The sequence below is a fragment of the Leopardus geoffroyi genome, chromosome B4 (genome assembly GCF_018350155.1).
Source record: "Leopardus geoffroyi isolate Oge1 chromosome B4, O.geoffroyi_Oge1_pat1.0, whole genome shotgun sequence".
Lineage (NCBI taxonomy): Eukaryota > Metazoa > Chordata > Mammalia > Carnivora > Felidae > Leopardus > Leopardus geoffroyi.
The window spans coordinates 35,016,725-35,038,403 of NC_059341.1; the positions used below are offsets into that span (position 1 = coordinate 35,016,725).

The window sequence follows — 21,679 nt, forward strand, 5'->3', positions numbered from 1 at the left end:
GTGCTGGGGGTGGTGCTGCAAGTGGGAAGAAGCTGGAAGGGAGATCCATAAGCAATAGAAGAAGGGATCCAGCAAAGGGAAATAGAGGTGTACAGAGATGTCAAGGATCAAGTCTGCCCCACCCAGTTTAGTCTGAGATCAATCTTGATTTAATCTACCTTAGAACCAGCTCTGGACTCACTGACCATTGTCATATAGACAAAGTCTGGTAATGCCACCAGCTGAGCCTCCTACACCAACACACCTGATGGGGAGTCAGGGGCCAGGTTGTGGGTTGGCCTTGCTATTAAAAAGTGGTGAGAATGAGCACGTTGTTTCCTGCCTCTGGCCCTCTGTGTCCTCATCTGAAACACTGGTATATCCCCAGGCTCTGCTGCACAGTAAATACTTCATGCACATGTGCGGAATATGTGGAGATGGGCTTGGGCCGAAGGTCTGCAAAGTCGTGTCCACTCTAACATTCTTGGACGAATCCACTGTCTGCCTCCACCCCTCATCATGGCTCTTGAGGGGCATCAGCCCTGTCCTTCTTGTGCCCATTCTGGCCCCTTCTCTGTTATGGTTGGGGGCAGGGAAAGGCAGACCAAGAGGGCCACCCCATGGAGGCACTGTGGGTTGAAGGATGGAGAGAGGGTTGAAGCGTGTGTGTGGAGCTCTCTGACTCATCCTGGAGGGGGTGGATGTGCAGCACATTCTTTCTCTATGACTCAGGATGACTCCTTCCCTGTCATTGCAGACCCTGAAACCAAAGCAGGAATCAAACTTGCTTTATTGTTTTTATGGGAAACCAGTAAGAGACAGTTATTTGTCCCATGGGTCTGTGGTGGGAAGGTACCACTGGCTTCAGGAGCCAGGGCAAGGAATATTTGGGGCCAGCACCTAGAGGCTCCTGGGAGACATCCCTGGACACTCCCTGCAGTGGAGCCCCATCCCTCCCAGTCTTGTTACCACATTCTCCCTAGTGTCCCCCCCTTCCCATTTCCTTCTCAAGCTGCAAGTGCCAAGTGAGCAAGGGTAGTGGGGGCTGATTTACACTTTGCCCTTTTCTCCTGAGCCCTATTAATCAGGCGCATCAGTCAGGAGTATGCAGACCTATCTGTCTGAGCATTCTCAGGGCAGCCTTGGCTCCCTTGGTCCAGCACTGGCAGCATCAATAGGCACAGAGAAGTTAGGCTGGGCAGCTCTGTGCCAGGTCACAGTGCTGGCAATGCACTGCATGAGGACCTGTGAGTGGCAGGGGCCCCTTGAGATGCCCAGGCAGTCTGGCTCAGGGATTTAGCCAACGAAAGTGCAGGAGTCAATTCTCTAATGGAAATGGATTTGAGATCCCAGTCTTGCCACCCATTAGCCATGTGATTTTGGGCAAACTATTCATCCTGTGTGAAGCTCGGTTTCCTCCTATGGAGACTAAGTGTTCTGAGGAGTTAATCTGACTATGTGCATAATGTCTTTAACATAGCCTGGCAAATACTCCTCCAAGAGAAGCCATCATTTCCCTCTTCCTCCTCCTCTTTTCCTGTCTCCACCTCACTCCTAATCAGCTAAGATCACAACTAGTACCGTTGTTAATTAACTTGCTTTTCCTGTTCTGGTCATTTCTGTGGACTAGCACTTTGGCACCTAAACAAATCCTCCAGATTGTCTTCCCTCTGAGCGCCCCCCCCAGAAGCCAGCCTTCTTTCCCCTCACACAATCTCTGTCCTGCTCCTTTCCCAGAAGGTCCCTTTAGGGCCTTCTCTCCAGAGAATTTCCACGTGAGATCTGCCAAAGCCAAGTGAGCCAGTTCCCGCAGGTCTTGGGAGCTTTATGAGGAGCGCCTCTCTCGAATCTGCAAGGTGATGAAAGGAAATAAAAATGCCTCAAAGTATATCAGAAAAAGCCCAGTTCAGAATCGTGCAATGCTAGATCCCTCAGGTTGAGACCATCTCAACCTGCCCACCTCACCACATGCATTCGAGGAACCCCAGAGAATGGGGTTAGTTGCTCTAAGTCACAGGGATTAATAGTGCCAGAGCTGAAAAGAGGACCCAGGCTTCTTAATTCACTATTTGGGAATGTTTCTCCATATCCACAGTGCGAAGATCCAGGCCCCTTAGCACTTTCTGTGGTGGAACAGTCTTTAAAATGCAGATTGGAAAAGAAGAGTGTTGGACAAGGCTGTTGTCCCAGGCACCCAAGTTGATTCCAGTCTGGGATGTTAGGGAGCAGTTTTTGACACTCCAGGGTCTTCCATGAATAATCACAGGGGTTACCTCTTTAGGTTTCCCTCTGGAAAATATAATTTCAGACCCAAGAAATAAAGTAGTCCCAGAGGGATGCGCTGTTGCACTCTGCCCTCACAGGGCACACAGAGGAAGGGGCCTTAGGCAGAGAACAAGGTTAACTCATCAGGGAGGAGAGGGGCAATGGCCAGTGCCTAGGGAACTCAGCAGAACTCAGTGGAATTAGACAAAGTGGGGACTCACGATCTGCCTCTAGTAACGTCTGGTGTTTGTTCACAGGCATCTCCCAGAGAGAACAGAAATTCAACCACAGAGTGGCTGTGAGCACAGGGGTTTTGCCCTCTTCATGCCAGAGGCCCAAGCTCAGTCCTTGTCTTTCCTTTGCCTTTCTCCCTCTCTTGGTGCGCTTCACCACTGTTACAGCTTTGAATGGCATCTACATGCTGATGACTCCACGTCCTGACCCCAGACAGTGTGCCCAACTGTCTACCTGACATCTCCACTGATGTCCTCACGGAGCTCCTGTCTTCCTCATGCAAGCATGCTTCACCTGCTGTCTTTCCCAGTTGATACTGACTCCATCCTCCCACTGCTGAGGCCCAGCCCCAGCCATCCTGGATGTCTCTTTCTCCCACACCCACACCCAGTCTGTCTGGAGACACTGTTCTATTTTCAAAACAGGTTGAGAATCTGACCATTTTTTACCACTTCTATTGTTGCTGCTTTGTCGCCAACTACCATCACCTTCTACTTGGATTACTGTGTTTACCTTCTAAGTGGTGTTTGGGCTTCCACTCTCGACTCCTATAGACAGCAAGGTGGTCCTTTGGAAATGCAAGTCAGATCATGGACAGCTCTTCTCAAAGGCACTGGTGTCTTCCCTTCTTGCTCAGTGTAAAAGCCAAAATCTGGTCCCTGTCCAATCCTCTCTTTCTTCTTCTCCTCTGCTCAGTCTGCACCAGCCACAGGGGCTGCTCCTCCTGCCTGAAAGCTCCTCTCCCAGGTATCTGCATGGGTAACTCTGCACCTCCTTCACATGTTTGCTTTCTTCAGATGTCCCCTCCTCAGTGAAGCCCATCTTTTTAAGACAGCACCTGCCTTCACTGTTCCCCAGCACCTCTGATCCCCCTCAGTTGGCACAGTTTTTTTCCAAAATAATTATCATTTGATACACTGTATGATGTTCCTATTTTCTGTACTTACAACACTGCTCATTGTCTGATAATTCCTCCAACCCTAGAATGCCAGCTCAAGAGCAACAGGCTTTGTTTTGCCCACTGATGTATCCTAGGTGCCTAAAATAGTACCTGACACACAGAAGGTGAGACTATAAACACAGTGAAGTGAATGAATGATGGCTCCTGGGATTGGTGGAAAACCCATTTCCTGAGAGGGTAAGGCACCATGGCCTGTGTAGTGAAGGCAAGGAGGAAAGAGACAGTATTTGTGGGGAGATGAATATAAATGTGGGGAGTATTTGACGGCATTTAGGATAAATACAGGATTTAGTGAGGGGACCAAGAGCTGATCTCTGTAGTTTTAAAAGAGTCAAAGATAATGAGTGACAGGTGAAAGCCCTTATGGATTCCTCTGAGGCTAAAAGTGTGGATTCCTGCCAAATAGAACATATGCCTGGGAAAGGATGTCTTGTGATGACAGTATGGCTAGAAAATTCCAGAAAGGCCTAGAGCAGCACCCAGAGAAACTGCCCTGGGTGCTGTGAACTTCCTCATGCCAGGGAGCGTCCAGACCCATAACCTGCCGACAACGTGAAGGCAGAACCGTGTGGTGGAGGGACCTACCTCTGAGACTACGTGTTATTGCTCATTGGTTTGTCATCCACAGCACTGAGCTCAGGGTCCTTCCAGGACCATGCTTGTGGAGGAGGCTTATGGAGGCCTGAGTTGTGGGCAGTGGTCAGTTACACGGTGCTTCCTTTCACCTGGCCGTAGCTGTCCAGCATGTTCCAGAGTCTAAGCATATCCAGGAAATAAGGGCCCTTGCAGTGTCTGTGGGTAGTAAGTTATACTTAGATATAACTGGTTGGAGATTAGGCCCTGCCAGCTACTCCAGTAGGGGTTTTGGAAAAAATGTCATTTGCTTGGGTGCCATCGTCTCTCCCACTCAGTGGTGCTTTACAGTTACATAGGGTTTTAAAATAGATGCTCTTATTTCAGCCTCAAAACACACTGCAGTAAATATCATCATATTCCTTTGACAGATGAGGAAACTAAGTCTTTGGGCATTTTGGTAACTTCTATAGGCAGAGGTTTTGACTTCACATCTGGCCCTCTCTTCCTCTCCCACACTGCCTTTGGGCTTTGGATGATGTTACATTTATTCTCTTTGTTCAGAAGCCATTAATTGTGTGGTGTGGGTCTCTGGACACCTTCTCTTGCTCTCCCTTATACACATTGTCCCCGTTTGATCTCCAGACAACCCTTCCGTTGTCATTTGTATGACTTTTAACAAATTCCTCAATCTGGAGGAGTGAGAAGAATCTCAGTGCAGGGTGAAGGGAGGCTGGAGGAGTCAGAGGTACATCAGGACTCTCAGGTGGGATGACACATAGTTCCTAGTTTAGAAAATGGGAAAAATCCCTGTGTGGTTATTTAAAATATAAATTACAGAATGTCAGGGGTGCCTGGCTGGCTCAGTCAGGAGAATGTGCAACTCTTGATCTCAGGGTTGTGAGTTCAAGCCCCACGTGGGGTGTACAGATTACTTAAGTAAATAAAAAAGATGACTTAAAAAATAGGAATAGATTACACGATGTAAGAGCTGAACAAATCCTGGCTAGTGGGAGTACACTTGGGGGTTATGTGAGATGTGTGTGTTTGTTCAAGGCATCTTGGAGTGAAAAGATAGGTGCTCTAGCCCAGGGCACAGTGAACTGGCTACACCAAGAGGCCGAAATCCAGCTGTATGGCTCTGAAAGGCACTTAAATCTCTCCATCAGCATCTTTACGGTCAGCAAATTGGGAGTGATAATTCTTGCCTGTGAAATTCACAGGGCAGTTATGAGTTACCTGAGATAAATGCATAGGTGAATCATAAGTAGAAAACCATCATCTAAACATAAGGGTCTGCATGATGATTTCATGCTCCTTTCTTGCCCTGCACACTCCTTCTCTATCCCAATGTAGCCACTTTTTCTGTAGAAATTTTATACCCTAGCAAACTTATTTTGCTTTGTTTTTCATTTAAAAACACTTATAGTTTGGGAGAAAATGGCAGGTTGAGTGATGTAGGCCTTGCCAACAGTGAGAATCACAAAGGTACCCCCTGGGGCTGCAGTGAGTCCTCCCTGCATCCAGGAGAGCTCTCAGTCTCTTGGCATAGATTCTTACAGAGCTGCATTACTGTGTTGAAGACAAACCCCTCTGAAGGCAGGGCTGCTCTTTCTTTTCTATTTCTCTCTCTGCCTGCTCCATCAGTTGAGAGCACCGTAAGGCACAGGCTCCAAGCACAAAGGTGCTGGCCTTTAGACATGCATGGGTGACTCACGGACCTGTTAGCACCTGAAATTTAGGGCTCATCTAGCCTGAAAGTCCTAAAGTATGCTCAGGAGTGGTGAGGGTGGTTGTGGGAGGTGTTGAGGGGAGGGGAGGCACAGAGCATGAGTAGGAAGATTGATTTTTTTTTAATGATCTGATAATTTCATGGGAAAAGTCAAGGGAGAGTATGTACACACACGTACACACACACACACACACACACACACACACAACATGAGACAAAGACAATGCAGGGGGATCTCGGAGAAAGAAGGACCATCGAATCTGTAGCTATAGGGTGAGCAGGGAGGGTACAAGAGGTTGATGGGAGGGGAATGTAGGGAAAGTGTTAACAGGCTCCTTCCAACGTCCATCTGCTGGAAGGAAAGTAGATGGGCTTCTAGTCAGGGGAATCAGGCAGATATGATAACATGTCAGTTCAACTGATTGGGAGCAAAATATGGAGTGGAGCAAAGAGGGTAAGGATGGAGAAGGGAGATGGTGGCAGTTGGTAGGGTACTTTCAAACATCTTAGATCAAAACTCTACAGCGTCTGCTCCGTGCTGTTATTCAATGGTTCAGTGCATCAAAGGTTTGTGCAAACATTACCAAGTCTCTTAATTAAGTAAAAATAATAACAACAAAAAAATTAAACGGACACATGTTAAAGACTAACCGCAAGAGGGCTTGCCTATAGATAAAGAGAGAAGGTTTAAACATGCCAGGTAACAAAAAGACATGTGCAGGAACTGGAAGAAACTGTATAGGAGGAGGCAACTTGGGAGAAGGTGGCAGGAGGCCCTGGGTGGGGGCAGGGGCTGGGGTTCTGTCTGAGGCTAGGGAGCCGGGGGCTGGGTTGTGATGGGGTCAGGAGTGGGAGAGAACCAGGCAGGTGCAAGAGTCAGTTCTCCAGGAAGGTTCATGTAGGAGTGAGACGCTCATCCAGAATCTGCTTCCACAGCCAGGGAAGGAAAGGCTGTGGAAGGAAAGACCCTGGGAAGAGCTCCCAGTGGATCACCCAACTGCTTGGTTCTTTGGCCACTCCAGAGAAGAGGGATCTGAGCAGGGGTCCTGACATGGTCGGTTCTCCTCTCCCAAAGGAGCCTGGGGGGACTGGGCTGCCTGCAGGGGCTGCTGATGTTAAAATGGCAGTGGAGCCCTTCCTTTCAGTGTGAATGTAATGGGCTGGTCTCTGGGCTGACAAGGCAGGCAAAGTCCAAGCCTTAACTTTGGTGGTCCACCGTGAGGGAGCTCCTTTCCAAGGTGCCATGGGAGTGGAAGGTGAGACAGGGAAAGGCAGCAGTCTGGAGGTGAAGGTGGGGGTGAGGAGAGGCTTGGGTCCCTGCCCCAGCAGTGGCCCAGAAGTTGTAAATACCCCTTTGCTCTGGCACTCTCTGTTTCCCATAGCTGCATCCTCCTATACAGTGTGAGTCATGCCAGGCTGATTGTAAAGGGAGAGAGAAAAGATGCAGCAATCGAAAAAGGAAAGGGGAGGCCTAACTCGTTCCAAAAGTTAAAAAAAATCAAAATAAAGCAACAGGAAAAAAATCCTTTAAACCAACTTAAACAAACAAATAAAATAAACAAAATGAAAATAAGGAGGTGGGGAGGAGAAAATAAAATGAAGGAAAAAAAATGAACCGGGGAATGACAAATGAGTGTTAGAACAGGCACGGACAGTCAGGTACAGACGCCATGTACTTACGTTTACCTCGGTGATTGCTATATCAACAATGCTACCCACAACAATCAAGGCGTCAAATGTATTCCATGCATCACAGAAATAGTGCTGCATGGGGCAGAAAAGCCGAGGAAAAGAGAGAGAGAGAAGAGAAAAAAAAAAAACCAACAACAAAGGAGAAAAACAAAACAAAAAGGAAGAGGAAAAAATGAAAAAAAAAAAGCATGAAAGAAAGGAGAGAAGAGAAAAAAATGAGAAAAGAAAGAGGTTACGTGGGCATATTAAATACTCTCTTACCACTCTACAGTTCTGGCGGCTCAAACCTGGGCAACCTGGTTCTCACAGGGCGGAGAGGGCTGACAAAAGCTGGGTTAGTTCAAAGATTTCCCCTGTGCCTGCCCCTTCGCTCAGCTCCAGGCTCCTGGGCCCAGCACAGTGGGGCAGAGCTGGGACAAACAGAAAAAAAGGAGGAGAAGCTCCCACTTTTTTTCCCCCATAGACGACGGCAGGTTCAATAAAAAGCATGACTGGAGGGGGGTAAAAACAGGAAATTAAAAAACCAAAAAAATAAAAGGAGGTAAAGAGAGAGAGAGTGACAGAAAGGGAAACAGAGGAGGCAGAGGAGGAAGAAGGAGGCTTCCTGGGGAGGGCAGAGTCATACTCACATTAGTTTCACTGAGAATGACGTCAATTATGCTGCCAATTACGATGAGGAAGTCAAAAACATTCCAGGGATCACTAAAGTAACCCTACATAAGGGAGGGGCAGGCAGGATGGGGATTAAAAAGGAATATTAGACAGACAAGAACAGAGCAACATCACCATCAGAATCACCGTCCAGGCACCTGAGTGTTGCTGCTGGAGTTGTGAGGGCCCTTATCTGTGGCCAGGAGCCCAAGAGGGAAGCAGGTGGCTGGGAAGTGGCTGGTCCAACCTTCCTGCCCCACCCTCCCATGGTCACAAGGCCCCCCTTCCTCCAGGTCCATCCCACATAACCACCCTCCTGCACAAAGGCTCTTTCTGTTTCCCACGGGGGGTAGGAATAGACATGGGGGCAGGCAATGGGAGTTGCAATGGCACAGGGACATGGTTGGACTCAGTCCCTGCTCAGCGTTTCCTATGCCCCCAGTTCTTCTCCATCAGAAGGGCCTGTCTGCAGGCAGGGAGGGACACAGATGGAGGCAGGAGGGACATAGGTGTGTGATCCCCTTGAGGTGATTGGACTGTGGTCCTGTGGATGATTTGGGAATTCCAAAGGCCCTGAAAACCACAGCAGTGTGGTCCAGAAGTGTGGCCAGGTCATCTGGGCTCAGCAGTGACTCATGTAAATCTCAGCAATAACGAGAGGACTGCCTCATAAAAACAATACCTCTAATAAGCTGGACTCTATGCAGCTAGAATCAGGGTCATCCCTGTTCCAGCACTGGACATGCCCTGGTGTTTCCAGGGACAGCTCTGTTCTGGCACAGGTTTTACTAACTGAAAGGAGACAGAGTCCAGGTCAGTCTTCTAGTTCAGTAATGTCAGATAGAGTCCTAGACGGTGCTTTCAGGGGTATCTCCTATGCACCTCCCCCAGCTTCCTCTCCTAACACCATCAGTTTGATATAGAGTCCCGTTGAAATGCAAATGCCACCCAAAGTGAATGAAATTATCAAAGCCTGAGAACTGGATTGATAGGGGTGGTCTGGGTAGAAGGAATGGGGATGCAGGCTTCACAAGAAGGGACTGGAGGCAGTGGTGCCACGGAAGGGAGATTATGGCACAGAGTGGGAGGACTAGTGTCCAGACTTCACCACTTCGCCCTGTGTTCATGGATTTCATTGGTGTTCCATCATATTTGGAGAAGGGGAAGAGATGATTTTGAAAGACTATTTTGAGGTCTTGGATGATGAGTCAACCCAAGGATAGGCTGTCTCAGACATCCTAGAGGATTCCAGGAGTCCTGGGAGGGTGGACTCTTTACAGAGAAGACAGGTGTCTTGGGTCTGGACCACCTGCCTCTCTGAGAGGTGGAGGAGTCTAGAGAGCACTGCTTTGTGGTCACATGGGGTATATGTGCACAGTTCAGGCAACCCCAGGAACAGGATAGTCACATTACCCAGGGGTGGAAAGGAAAGGACCTAGTACTAAAGATATTTATCTTCTTAAAAAAAGGACATTACATTTGCTTCTTCAGTTTTTCAAGGAATGTTCTGCAAAGGGGACAAGACAGGGCTGGGCCACATTTGTTCAGCAGGACCAGCATTTTCCTATTCTCTGAGACACTAGCTGGGGCCTCGAGGTTGCTGGTGGCAACCTCTAGAGGTTGGGGAGTGGGTATGAAAGCATTAAGGGTCCTCTGAGAGTTTCCCAGACCTCTTTCCCCAGTTCTCTTGAAGGCTGCCAACTCTCCCTTTTAATATGTTACTCACAAGAGCCAAGAGTCTGTTCTTCCATCGTCCTGGCTCTATCCAGCTCCCTTAACTTCCCCACTTCCCGGCCATGCCCTCTTTCCAGAGGGATCGCAAGACATGCTGTCCTAGGGCTGTTATTCTTAGTGTGGGAGGTCAGGTCACAGGGAAAGGGGCCTCTCAGTTCCCAGGCATTTCTGCCAAAAGAAAACAGAAACGCCAGTGCGGAGACTTTGGACAGCTAGACTGGAGAAGCAGAGGTTGGCCAGGGCGTGGGTTAGGTGAGGGTCAGCTGGAAAACATGGCTTTCTTGTTGGCTTCCCAGAATAGTTTCTGAATATACGAGAGCCTTTGAGGCAGAGGGAGACTGTTCTCTTCTATTTAAGTCACATGTTATGAGCAGGAAATAACTAATTCCCTCCCAGGTTCTTAGATATAATTCACAGGGCAAAGGGAGAAGATGGATTTTGAAAGAAGGGAGGTAAAGAGTGAAGACCCCAAATGATATAAATATGTATGTGTTTTAGACTTTGGAAAACACTGGGAGAGTCTCTCTAGGTGGAAATACCATCTCTTTGGGGAGAGATATTTCAGAAGAGAAGGAGAGGTGGGGTCGAGGAAGAAAAAGGAGAGAAACAGGAACCAGAGCAGAGTCCAGGAATATTCAGCATCTAGCCTAGAAAACGTGGTAACAAAACATTATTTGGGTGTGGGGGCAAGAGGAGAGATAGGAAGGGGGAGGGCTCAGCATTCAGGAAAGGAAGAGGAGTTGGAGCCTTCTCATTCACCAGAGACCTGAAACAAAATGGGTGAGCCGGCCTGGTCTGCAACACCTCTGAGAGAGGAGAAAAGGGAAGGAAGGCAGAGAGTAGGGCAAAGGCCAGGATAAACACACAGGTTAGTCACCTGGTGAGCACCAGGGGAAGGACTGACACCTAAAGGGACCCTGCCAACTACCCAGTTGGGCAACACTCATTACCCTTTCTCTAGGATTTCTTTGTGTACATGCAGACAGAGGGAAAACACACGCCAGCCCATTCCTCCTTGACCATGGCCCTCTCCCAACCTTTCATGGCTGGCTTCCATTGGTTGGACTCTCTTGAGATGAATGCCTCATGCCTCATCCTTGCCATCACCAGGCTGTGCTACTGAGGCTTTTCATTGACTCCTCTGTCCCTGGCAAGATACCTGGTAGGCCCAGTGCCAGGGCCTCCAATGGGGGCAGAGACCGACCAGTTGCCTTATTGCCAAGGGCTCCTGTGGACTCTTCCCGAGAAGATTTACACACAGCTAGAATGCATGGGTGAGGGAGCATGTTTGGGGTGGGTGGGTGGCAGGATCCCTTTAAGAGACAGATTTTCACCCTGACTCGTCCATACACCCACCTTCCCACTCCTCTATCCCACAAGCCCATCAATTCTCTAAGCTGGACCATGAAGACAGTTTCAGACCCAGTTTTCAGGTCTCTGTTTGCTTGGTCCACCTCCTCCCTGCACCCCCCCCCCCGCAACAGTCCTTCCTCCCACCTGTTCCAAACCCATCCCCAGAAACAAGGTGATCTCCTCCATTTAGACACCTGGCCAAATCCCTATGTGGGCAGGGCCTGGAGGAATATTTTTTCCCCTGCACACTCTGGAGTGTAAGAGCTTAGTATTCTCTCTCTCTCTCTCTCTCTCTCTCTCTCACACACACACACACACACACACACACACACACACACTGTTTAGCCCACCACCTTATTTGCTGGAAACCACAGGTAATACAGATTTTGTGGGTGTAATGGAAGAAGGAGGGTGGGAAAAATCGTAGACTTTTTCTCTTATCAAATCAGTTTAACCTGGAGCCAAGCTGTACCTGTGACTCCTTCCTTCCCTGGTGATGAAGTCCCAAAGGGTAGGGTATAAGTCAAGGTTAGGAAGAGGGTTTTCCTTGCTCTCCTTGAAATGGCGAACCAAACCTCTTAATGTCCAGCTCCTCAGAGACAAGCAGGGTTGATCACCCAGAAGGGATGGTGTTTGGGGCGCTAGAAGGCTTTCCTTTGGCTTCCTTAAATCCTGCAGATGTAGTGGGTTTTCCCCTTTCAAATCCCAGGCTTTGGGGATTAGTTTGGAAGATGGGCCTCTCCTCTGGCCTTCCTGGAGCTGGTCTCATGTGTATCCACTCAGGCTGCAAGCGGCCACCCCTGTGATGTTGCTTATACTCTCGGCATCACCCGTTTTCCTGAGTGCTGCTGGACCCCTGCTCACCGGCTGAGGTGGACTGACAACATGTAGACCAACCTGATTCTAGCTTTAGCAAATCGTTGTTGGAAAGGAAAAGTTGCTGCAAAACACCACATTGTGCATTTTGAGTACACAAGAATTGTGGATTTCCTTCCCTTTTGGATAATCTGTGCCCTGATTCGCCTACATCAGTGAAGTTTCCAAGTCGAAAGAGCGCATGGTCTCTGGAGGTAGGTTGTTGGCTCAAATTCTACTTCTGACACTTGTCGGGTAATCTTGAGCAGATAAATTCACCTCTCCGCGCCTCAGTTTCCCCATGTGTAAAATGGGAAAACTATAGGGTGATAGTGGGGATTAAGTGAGGCAATGCTTGTAAAGCATTTAGACCTGTGCCTGGCCTAAAGTAAGCTCTAAATGAACATGGATGACTGTCAGGATTAACTTGAGCTCATCTACCTCTCTCCTCGTTAAGCAGGATTCACAAGTTCACTTTTGGGTGTGGGACTGAGTAGAAGGGAAGGCAAAGCGCAGGTGTGTGGAAGAAGTGGGGAAGAAGTAGAAGGTTCTAGGATAGTGAGCTTACCTTTTGTCTGCATCTAGGGACTTTTCTGCCCACCTTGAGTCATGAGTGAGTACTTTGACTGTCTTTTGAGACTCTTGAAAGAAATCTGGCTAGTACCATTTGGAGATTGATGAAAGTTTGTGAGTTGTCATGGCTCAATTTTGTTCGACTCAAGGTCATGTAGACAGTTAACTGCCAGGTTCTTAGAAACCACTATCTGTGTTGGCGGAGACCCAGGCCCTTGTTCTTTTGCCTAGAAGGCTCGGAGGAGAGGATGGGCTGCCACGTGGGTCTGTTTTCTGCCTCTGATCCCGGAGAGCAGGGCTGCTACAGAGAGGTTATAGGCACGTGCGTTTGCCCTTGAATTCTAGATTCTTAGCTCCTTCCCTGCCCAGAGCCGAGGTCTCCTCTGTGATCTCAGAGGCAATAAAAGCTAACAGGTTGGTGGTGAGAAGGTATCACAAGAAAATCTGGGATTATGTTGTGTCTTCTTAGGGATTTTGAGGTAATGATGATTTTGCTGCCATCATTTTTTCCCCCCTCTTCTCTATTCCTGCCTGCCCACCTTCAAATCTACTTCTGATGGTAAAGCAAAGAAACACAGAGGAGGTGATGAGGAAACTTTCCTAGCCCCAATGCGGAAGCTGACCTGGACTTTCAGTCTGTCCGGGGTGTTTACTTCCAGAGACACTAGAGCCCCAGAGAGTGTTGCCAGGCACAGTGTCCACATGGGAGACCTGAGCCGAGATTAGCAGTGGAGGTGCTGGAATTGAGACAGAGAAAGGCCAGGGAAGGAAGAGTGTCAGAGGGAGGGAGAGCCCAGCTGGCAGGAGGCAGAGATGGCAGAGAAGCAAAGGAACTGCAGGAATCAGGTGAGAAGCAAAAGGTGAGAAGGGCATGGATGGGGAAGTTCATGAAAGGTAGATGGCAGAGGCAGAGGGAAGGATGAAAAGAGGTGTGAGAGAGGAAAAGCCATATGGATAGTGGGAAGGGGGGAAGAAGGAGAGAGGAAAGGAGAAAGAGGGGGAGTGGAGGGGAGCGTGAGAGGTGGCAGGCAGGATGCACAGTGCCCAGAGGTGGACTGCGGTCTCTGGCAGCTCTGCATCTCAGGGGGGAAGTTGGGAGTCCACACAAAGCTGGAGGAGGGGGGTCAGGCCACCTGCTAGAGGCAGGGCCTAAAATGGAAGGGAGAGGCCAACCATGGTTCATCCTCCCCCAGGGGAAGGGGGTCCCTGAAAGAGAACGAGAGCCCCTGCTTGAGTGAACAAGCATTTGAGAGAAGGTACATGAGGCAGGGAGCTGAGCAGAGGTGCTGGTGTGGTGGGGGGAGGTGCCCAGGTCCTTGGCAGCACTGGTCTCTCCTGGGTTTTGGGACATGGGATTGAGGCACGGGTGGGGGTGGGGGGAGAGCGAATGAGCCAGGGAGAGGCGCTGAATGCAGCTGGCAGCACCGCAGCCGTGGGGAGAGTCAATCTCACAGAGTATCAGGGAGCAAAATGGTAACTGACACCAAGCAGAGATAATATGAATTGTATTATGTTAGGATGTCATTTAGACATAACAGTAATCATGGAGATTAGTGGTGTCTAAAGGCGAAGTGGTAACTGGAGCACGCAGCTGCTCCAGGCACCTGGCAGCCTGGGAGGCAGTAAGGATTCTGCCTTCTTCTGTCAGCTCCTACCCTGTGGTGTGTTCATTCAGAGGCTCCTGGAGGCTCACATTGTACAGATAACTGGGGACAGTGGACACAAAGGGCAGGAGCCAGCAGGGGGCTGGGGTTAGGGACTGGGTCCTTGGCCCTGGGGAGAAGAGACCCGAGGTAGGTGGTGTGACAGGGCTGCCCTTGAAGTTGTTGGAGGAACTGGACACTTTGAACTGGAAATCTTCTCCATGTTTTTTTTTTAAATTAAGTTTTTTTCATCCCCAGGAATGTTTCAAAGGCCTTCTTTCATTTATTTATCTTAGGAGCACACAATGAGCACTTACTAGGTGCCTTACTAGGTGCCACAAGATTGAATAGATCTGACACTTGCACTCTTCCCCCCGGGAGCAGATGAAAAACTGGGGGTTATTGACTAAGTTCCTTTTGGGGACCACAGAAAGCTCTTTCTGTGCCTCAGCATGCACCTGGGTGGGCTGCAGGATCCCAGTGGCTGCTTCCTGCTACTACTGAGCTGCTTTCTGCCCAGGTCTCCTCCAGGACCAGGGTGCTGGATGGATGTGTCCCCATGGCAGGGACAGGCCGGGCAGACACATTGCAATGTATGCAGGCAACCTGCAGTTCAAATAAACACCACAGACATGCTCCAAAGGACAAGGGAAGGCAGAGAACAGGCAGTGTTGGGAGTGGGTGAATGAGGAGACTGAACTTGGACCTTGACAGCCCTCTGTGGTCTGCCTGCCTTGAGTCCTCTCTCCAACCCAGCTGGGAAGACACTCCAAACCCAGATCGGACAGGTCTCCTCCGTGTCCTTCCTGGCCTAATGGGCTGACCCCTGCTTAGTGAAGGGGTAGGGGTGACCAAAGCGCAATTGTGAGAGGCAGCACCTGTGCCCACTTTAGTGCATGAAACGTGAACTGAATGAGCTACTGCCCTGTTTCCAGAGATGAACCTTGAGTTGTGCAGGCAGGTTCCCATAGCCTCTGCCTCCTCCTCTGTCAAACAGGAGCAATCACTATGCAGCCCTCACAGGCTCTGTGAGGACAGCCTCAGTTCACACGGGACGTGTTCAGCGCCTACTGGTTGCAGTGTTGCTGCGAGGACCCCTCTACTGCTGCAGTCTGAGCAGTCAGTAGGGTGGCCTTGCCCATGGCCTTCCTGCACTGCCCCCTCTCCTATAGTAGCAGCTGGGAGCACCGGCAGAGCCTCAGACCTGGTGGGGCAGGTCTGAGGATCCCTCTTCCCCTCCCAGACTCAGGGTGTTCTGGTTTCTTTCTCAGTGGCAGGGCTGGAGAAGCGAACCACGGCGTACTTTCCACAGGGCTTCTTTACACAGTGTGAATAATTTCCCACATTAAATAATTAAATGTAATAGCTAATACCACCCTTCCCACACAAAGGCTTTATGCAAGTCATGTAATTATTTTTTATCATTCATAGTGACTTTAAGCTCTCAAGCGCCAGGCAGGAAAGAAACCTGTCACAATGTTGCAACAATATACAAATCCCCCTGTACTAGAGCCACGGTGGGGAGGCCCCTCCCTGACAAAGCCCATTTGTGGCTGTCTGCGTGCATTGTTTGGCATCAGGTACCCTGTGGACATCCCACAAATAAATAATAATCAGGCTGCTAAGAAACAGGCAGGAGCTACGTCCTTCCTACCCAGCGGGTACCTCTGGACTCTGCTGAAGTCTGCTGCCAGGGGCTCAGGGAGTTGTTACATGGTCCCTCCTTGCTGCCTCCCTTCCTTCTCTTTCCGTTTCTACTCCTTTGAATGAGACTTACATATGTGGGGAGTTTCTGGGTTGAGGGGGTTCCCCTGCTGGTGGGAGACACTGGTTTCTTAATAATTTGGATAAACAGGTTTCAAATATTTCGAGAATTAAATAAGAGGCTGAATGAAGTCCTACCTTAGCCTAGGGCAGTAGTTCTCACTATGGGGTGTGCACTGTCCTCTAGGGTGTTTGGAAATCTGTGGGAGCACCCCTAAGATTCGGGGGGTGAAACTGGTATTTTGTAATGGGGGTGGGTAGACCGAGGATGCTAAATGTCCTGCTATGCATGGGACAGTTCTGCCTAATGAACTGTGGTGTGTCCTGTATGACTTTTGGGAGACATGTAGGGTGCCACATGCAAATAAGGACTGTCAGTTATAATTTATCTAAAGTGTTTATTCTAAGGTCTCATATCTCTGCTCTTTCCTTGGCTTCTACTTTTTGTGTGGAATGAATGCTACTAAATACAGACTTTCCCCACTGCATTAAAATTCAGGGATTTTATATATATGTGTATATATATATGCATATAATATAAAATTTATGTACATAAATATTACATTACATTTAATATATAAATATTACCTTATGTGTATAGATGTGAATTTTGTGTACATAAAGATTTATGTTTCCTCTGATTTTCTTTAAGAAGAATTAAGGAGGTATCACAAAGTGTTACAAAAAGAGAACTTTGGTTCAAAAAGGATAGAAGACAGCTAATCTAAAAGGATGTCTAAGTTTCTATACAACTTTTAAAAGAAAATATTGCTTACTCTTGGAGCTTTTACAGTTGAATTTTCCAGGTTGGTGAGGGAATAGAAAGTCATTCAGTCCAAGAGTCATTCATACTTCTATATCTACACTGAACCTTGGCCATTAACCAGCCACTGAGTACGCTGCATCTCAGGGTTTACCCATGGTGTTCCTCAGGTAAGCATTCCCCAAGTGCTTTCACAGGATACACAGGTGAGATCTCCCTTGGGTGGAACTGTCTCTCACACTGCAGGACATCCAACATCGTTGGCCCCACCCACTCAACCCTCAATGTCAGTTTCACCTCCTTGGATCAGTGTGGGGCCCTGCAGATTCCCAAAAGTGTGTTCTGTGGAACAGTTCTGGGAGATGTTAATTAGCATATCAAAAAACCCCAATGAAACAAAAGAAACAAACCAAAAAACAAGGATCCAGTCCCCTAAAAATGTTGCAAGTGTTGATTCTCATAGCCTTTCCTGGGGCTTTAACCTGGGGCAGTCTTGGAGCACATCCTGCATCACAGGCTCTGAGTCCTACACGAAGAAACCTGTCTCATTACACTGAAGACAGCAGTTCCCTAGTTTAGGTGGCGATGTTAGGTCCTGCCGAATGCCACTCCAGATGGCAGCTCTGTAGGTATTAGTAGCCACTCCTTTGGCTTTCCATCTCTGCTTCCCTCTCTAGCTAGTTCTTGGGAGTGACCTGGGGAGGGTGAGAATTGAAGGGGGTTTCCTCATAGGGTGTTAGACCTGTCATTGAGGGGTTGGGATCATCTCTGTGAGGAAGGACACAGGGTTCCTCGGTTTTCCCAGGGGATGCTGTCTGTGGAGGACAGTTTTGGTTTGCTCTTATTCAGGTGACATTTCCAGAGACTGACAAGTACCAGGTGCTACTGTGTTAGCATCTGGAGGGATATAAAGGTGGGCAAGAGGTAGTCCTGTGAAAAGACTATCCTGACCTTCTTTTGATTCCTCTGCCTCACCCTCACACCTCTTCACCATTGGGCAATGTCACGACTCTGATCACCTCTCTCTGTCCTCCACTGCTGTCACCTGTGCTTCCAGGAACAGACTCCTGCTTTCCCTCTTGGCACATAACAGTGCATTCTTCTTTAAGCAGTCAGCACGCTGACTCAAAAACATGAATCCAATTATATAATTCCTGCTAAGGCCCTGCTCCATGTGGTTTCTGAGGGCAGTCAGGGTAAATCCACACCCCTTACAGATTTTGAAGGGTCTATATCCTCTAACCTTTTCTCTTACTCACTGCTCTCAGTTCCTAAAACAAGCTGAGCTTATCACTGCCTGCCTCAGGACCTTTGCTCTCACCTCTCCCTCAAATGCTCTTCCGGCCTTTTCAACCTCTGGGCCTCAGTTTAATGGTACCTTCCTGACAACCTTATCTCAAACAGGTGTCTCTTGTCTCAGTCATGCTCACCCTGTGGTGGCCTATTTTGCCCAGCATAGCACTTGCCCTATTCCTTAATCTCTTTGTCTCTGCACTACACTGTGAGCCCTGTGAGATAGTACCATGTCTCAACATCATCACTGAGGTGCTCAATAACCATTTATAGAAAGAAAAGATGGAAAAATCAGTACTAGTAAATAGAAATGACAGAGGGGCACATTTCAGTTCAATATAAAGGATTCCCAACAGAGCTGCCTGTAGAAATAGGGGATCCCTTATGGCAGAAAGGAGGAATGTGTAGAGATTTCTTCATTGATGGAAGATTGATGATCTTAATGGTGTTTTCTTTTTTTTTTTTAACGTTTATTTATTTTTGAGACACAGAGAGACAGAACATGAACGGGGGAGGGGCAGAGAGAGAGGGAGACACAGAATCGGAAGCAGGCTCCAGGCTCCGAGCTGTCAGCACAGAGCCCGATGCGGGGCTCGAACCCACAGACTGCAAGATCGTGACCTGAGTTGAAGTCGGACGCTTAACCGACTGAGCCACCCAGGCGCCCCAATGGTGTTTTCTGATATTACCATTTGGATTCTCTTTTCCTTGTTCTCCAGTTTTGTAATTTGCATCCTGCATGCATGCATTAAACTTTCACTGAATGCCTCTCATGGGACACAGAATTGCATATGAAACAGTTCCTGCCTTCCAGGAATTGGGCAATCTAATTTTTGTCTTCACATCTTGAAAGTCTTCTCATGTCAAGTGCATGTGCATGTACGTGTGCATGTGTGTGTGCACATACATTAATATGTAGGCTATTAGACGTTGTCACCTATCAGGTGACTGTTCCCTCTCCTGAAAGTACCTGTCACTTCAGATTTGGAAGGGAAATCCAGGTGGTCCAGATAAATCCAGGGAAACAAGGGACAGAATGAGGGAATGAGGGGTATAGGGAGAGAAGGGGCCTCAGAGGAGGTGGAAGGACATGGGAATGGAGTGACTATATCAGTTTACATAGCTTGTTACTTGAGAGTGGCTTGCTTTCATTCTGTCTCTGATTTGCTTATAAGGAAGAACATGAACATTTGCTGAGGACCCACTAGGTACAGAGCGACATCTCAGTTTGTTCATGTTTATTGTTTCAATTAGGGTGTAGTGGTTAGGGCTTGGCTTTTGAATCACCTAAACCTGCGTTAAAATCCCCCCAAAACCAACAGCAAAAAACTAGCTCTGCCATCTTGGACACATTACTTAGCTTTTCTCTGACCTTCAGTTTCCTAAATACCATCATACTAGTCTCAAAGATTGATTGGGATAGTGAATGGAGAATATCTAATGCAATGTTCTTCCAACACTTAATATATATTACTTCCTTCCTTCCTTGTTCCTGAATGTTACTTAATTTAACATATTGGAATTGATACACAATGGGTTCGTGTGTTTATTCACTGCTTCTTAAGTAGAAACAGGAGTACCAGGCTGGATAGGTTTTCTGGGGATGAATGAGATAATGAAATGGGGACTCTGCAAGACCAAAGAGTGAGCCAAAGTCAGGGAGGTCTATTCTTAAAAAGGCGAAGTGAGCAAGGCTATGCTCACCAACCTGCCTGTCGTCACTGTTGTGTCCCTGGAACCAAGCACACTGCTGTGTCGGTGCTCAATACAGTATTTGTTGAGTTGTTGGTGAACTTTAGCCTACTGGGAAACCTGGTCTGAAGTCTAATGGACTGGGAAAAAGAGTAGTTGGTGCCCCAGGGATCACCAGGGACACATCTTATATTCAGCCCACAGTAGCAAGACCAATTCCAGACCACACTCTTCCCACCTTCCTTAGGGTCTTCCTTAGCTCAGGAACCTGGTGGGACAGGACCCACAGGGAAGGAGGCTCAGCACTTGCAGCTGACAAGGACTGGGGAAGTCCAGGGATGAACTGGCCGAGTCAGGAGAAAATCCACACTGTGGGATCCTTGAGCAAGAGACTGCTGTCTTACCCTGTCAAGAGGGCTCCCACCATTATGAGTCAATTTCTGGTAGAAAATTAACAGCTGGAGAACAAGCGGGGAGGGTGAGGTAAACCATCTGGCTTTGTGAAGCCAGAGCAGCTGGGCTGAAGAAACTAAGACAGACAGAAGACAGCAGAAGCTGGGAATATTATGGGTAAGAAGCAGTGTCTGGAGCTGTGCTGCCCAATATAGCAGCTGCCGGCCACATTTGGCTATGTAATTTTAAATTAATTATAATAAATATATTTGAAAAACCCATCCTCCGCTGTACTAGCCACATTTCAAACATGCAATAGCCACAGGAGGCTATATTACTGACAGTGCATATGGAACATTGCAGAAAGTTCTATTAGATAGAGCTGGTCCAGAGGCCTCACTTCATCCCTTAGATTTGAAATGCCTTTGGACCCTAATTCGTTCTACAACAGGAAAGTCCTGAGGCTTCAGTTGCTCTTATTCAAGAAAGCTGGGGTACCAGGAGGGTCAATGAGGGATTTTCCTTTGGTTCTTTTGACCTCTCTGGACCATTCTCAGGCTAGGAAAGAGCTGAAAGGGGAGGCCAAGGTTTTGATCACAGGATGCTGCCAGGGTCAAATGCCCTTTAGCATCCTCCCCTGGGGGAGATACTGAGTGGGCAGCAGCCAAGGGGAAGGTGATACATCTCAGCAACAGCAGATCTGCTTCTTCATCCCTCCATGACCCATGTGAAAGTTTACAGGGAGCAGAGGAGTTAGGAGCCTTTTACTGCGGGGATTCCTACCTTTCTGGGCAACTGACTTCTGCTGAGGAGGACAAGTCTGGAGCCTCTCCTTCTCTCCCCACCTCCTCATTGTGCTTGCTGAGTCATTGTCAACAGTAAATCCCAGGCAGCCACGTGACATCATCACCCCTTCTGGTACTAAAACCTGTAGCTAACAGTGGAGTATCTGTGACCGGGTTTTTGCCTCTCCCTCCACAGTGATGTCAGAGCTGCCCAAATGGGCTAAAGCCTTGGAACAACCCAGGATCATTCTATCAGCCACCAGGTGGCTGGTGGCTCCCCTTTCACCTGACATTCTCACCTTGGGTAAAGTCCAATCTGAAGTTTTCAATGGGATTGTACTGAATCTATGGGTCAGTTTGAAGAGAAATGACATGTTTATAATATTGAGTTTTTCAACTCATGGACATGATATTTCTCAACTTACTTAGTTGTCTTTAGTTCCTTTCTATGAAATTTTATAGTTTTCTCTGTAGAGATCTTAGACATTTTTGGTTAGATTTATTCCTAGGCATTAGATATTTTTCAGCGCTTATTATAAAGTGTATCTTAAAATTTTTTTCTGTCTTTACTGATGCATTTCAATTCATTATAGAACAGTGCAGTTATTTAGTTACCTTCAGAAAATTTTAACCAAGACTTTTCCATGCTGACCAACTTGGTCCTGCACAATCAGGTAGGACCCAGGTACCATTCAATGTCTCCAAGTATCTCCTACTCTAGGGAAGGGATCTCCTTTGGCTTGC

The 21,679-nt window shown here is 48.1% G+C and overlaps 1 protein-coding gene across 50 annotated transcripts in view; it reads right to left on the reverse strand.

Moving 5' to 3' along the window:
- The window catches only part of CACNA1C (calcium voltage-gated channel subunit alpha1 C), a 757,779-nt gene that overhangs the window by 60,233 nt on the left and 675,867 nt on the right, over window positions 1-21,679 (reverse strand). For 18 of the 50 annotated variants that reach the window (XM_045465320.1, XM_045465327.1, XM_045465326.1 and 15 more), the window contains one exon: window positions 7,425-7,508. The exons of 1 other annotated variant lie outside the window; for it this stretch is intronic. In XM_045465320.1, the coding sequence (XP_045321276.1) occupies window positions 7,425-7,508 (84 nt within the window). Of the gene's footprint in view, window positions 1-7,424; window positions 7,509-8,065; window positions 8,150-21,679 lie in introns of all 50 variants that reach the window. 31 more of the 50 variants (XM_045465322.1, XM_045465309.1, XM_045465313.1 and 28 more) reach the window with 4 other exon arrangements.